A 2,599-nucleotide genomic window follows, 5' to 3' on the forward strand; every position below is an offset into this window, starting at 1 on the left:
GGAGGGTCGTTGTCATGCCTGGTGAGTGTACAGGGGGGATGGGTGTGTGGGTTAGTTTCTTAATTTTAAAAAATAATGATAATAATAGTATTCATAATAAAAAAAAAAGAAGATGAAGATAATGATGATGATCGTGCTGCTACTGCAGCTGCTACTTATGATGCTGATGCTGATGATGCTGATGATAATGATGATGATGATAATGATAATGATGATTGCATTTATACAGGGCATATTCATGCTCTACAGCTTAAAATTCCACTTATATTGATCAATGCATAAATAGCGTACTGAAGTATATCATACACACACTGAAAAATACAGAGGATTATCCATTACAAATACGCCATTTTTTGTCTTCAAAGTGCAGCACCTTTTTTTAAAGTTATGGTGATCGTGTCTTGCTCAAGTACACACCCGCTTAAAAGACGTGTCACCTTATTTTCGTCATCATCATCACTGTCTTTCTCGCCCTTAAAGGATCTAAATTGTCTTGATGGGGGCGAAAAAACACGTACAATTCAAAACGTATATCTCAACACGGTGGAATAAAGCGCTCGTCTATTTTGGGGCATGCTGAGTTAATGGTATCATCTTAAATCCAATTTATTTCTCTTGTATTCGATGAAACAATACCTATGTATCTTGAATAGAAGTCGAGATATTTCAGATTGAAGAAAGTGGGGGTCACCTGATTTCGGAGGTAAATTTATCGAGTGAATGGTCGCCAAAGCTAGGTAATTTCCGTAACTTGAGAGTCCTTAAGAAACAAATATTTACATTTTTAGTGCCTATACACTTTAATCAACGCTTTTCAATAAAATCCAGACACAAATGTGTTTTTACATAGACACAAAGGGTGTTTAGCCAGGAAACAAAAATTCGACAAAAACTGCAACAACAAAAAATGGCAAAAAAAGTCTGTTTTCTTCGATTTCATTATTTTGACGAGCGCCTGATTTAAGATAAGATAAGATAAGATAATATTTTATTACCACAGAGGGGAATTTTTATTGGCTGTACAGGATCATAAAAACACATGCAGGTATACATACACATTAAAAAATATATATATAACTCTCATTAAATTTCAATATGAAAAGAGAAGTAAAGCTGACAAAATGTACATATCACATCAGACTCATCATTTAACCACATGCAGGAATTTCAAATATAGACACATACTCTATCTATATAGCTCTAAAGGTCTTGTAATCAAATATAGACACATAAATATAGATACATACTCTAAAGAGCAATGCACATCTATGCCTACTCTGACAATAGTCTCACTTAATTAATGTATTCCAGAGATGAAGTTCTGCGGTGCAGAGATGAACAACAGCCTGAACCAGTCGGTGGTCAGTCAGAGCCAGCATAAAGGCACCAGCCTGGTCAAGGTGTCCAGCATGCTGAAGAGGTCACAGAACAAGAGCACCTTCTTCTCCTCCAACAACTACCAGGAGCGGGTCTTCATGCTCGACACCGTCTGTCTGGCTTTCTACACTGGCTACGCGGATGTACGATGGGTTTTGTCGTTGTTGAAATGTTATAAATCTTCTAGTTAATCTCTTAACTCTTTAAACCTCACTGGACGCTGGCCGAGCGTACGATACTAGTGACAACATTTCCGTTTTATTCAGAACTAGATTCGAGTTTTTGCTTGTTTTTCGGAACTATTCCCGAACCAAGATTTTTTATTTTAGTAACGACTAAGCATTATTTCCGTCATTTAGAAGTTGGAGGGAAGCTTTTGGGGTTATAATGAGACATCGTGCACCAGGTTCAGGTGAATGTAGAAAAAAACTAATGAAAACGGTGGAAAAAAACTCAGGGTTTAAAGAGTTGACCCATTAACGTTGGTGGTTCAAAACTGGATCTAAATAAAAAGAAACAAATTAAAAATAAAAACAAAAAATGTTTCATGAGGTTCAGTTTTGAACCAAGGTAAAATGTTATGAGCTTAATAAACTCTAAACCTTTTAACCTCGGTCTGAACCCCAGGATAATATGATTTTTCTTTGCGATTAAAGTGTTTGTTTTTAACTTTTAACTTGCAGGAAAGGGGGGGGGGGGGGGGGGGGGGGGGGGTGCTCAAATACTATTCAATTACTTAACGAACTTCAGATGTTTGATTTATATATATTGAGACCTTTATAACATCAATGTGGAAATTACTTATTATGGACGCTAGAGGGTTAATCAAATCTGCATGCACAGCGAAGTGGCTACACAAAGGGACGCAACGTCGGAACGAGCTGAGCCTCAAACTCACGAACCGAAGAACCAACAATCTCACGGTGTCGAGTCCTTTTGCTTAACTACGTTCATTATTTGTTGGGTTTAAATTCCAATTTGGACATAATAGATATGTTAGACTGAAGACATCTGGGCCTTCCAACCACGCAAGTCATATGCTTTCCTAAGAAAAAAATTGAAAAATCCCCAACACACAATTGTGTGTGTGTGTGTGTGTGTGTGTGTGTGTGTGTTTGTTTGTTTTTGTAAAGTGTTTTACGGCGCTCGCAACTGCATAAGGTCATATGAGCGCGCGGGACACACCTAATATTTTCAGTTGGTAGGAAATTTTGAATTTTGC

General features: G+C 37.3%; 1 protein-coding gene across 1 annotated transcript in view; it reads left to right on the top strand.

Moving 5' to 3' along the window:
• The window catches only part of LOC101864531, a gene marked incomplete in the record, with an annotated part of 23,940 nt that overhangs the window by 10,908 nt on the left and 10,433 nt on the right, over positions 1–2,599 (top strand). The window contains 1 exon segment of the mRNA XM_035970436.1: positions 1,312–1,520. Coding sequence (XP_035826329.1) covers positions 1,312–1,520 — 209 coding nt within the window.

This window comes from Aplysia californica, unplaced genomic scaffold (assembly GCF_000002075.1).
Source record: "Aplysia californica isolate F4 #8 unplaced genomic scaffold, AplCal3.0 scaffold00268, whole genome shotgun sequence".
In the NCBI taxonomy this organism is placed as follows: Eukaryota; Metazoa; Mollusca; class Gastropoda; order Aplysiida; family Aplysiidae; genus Aplysia; species Aplysia californica.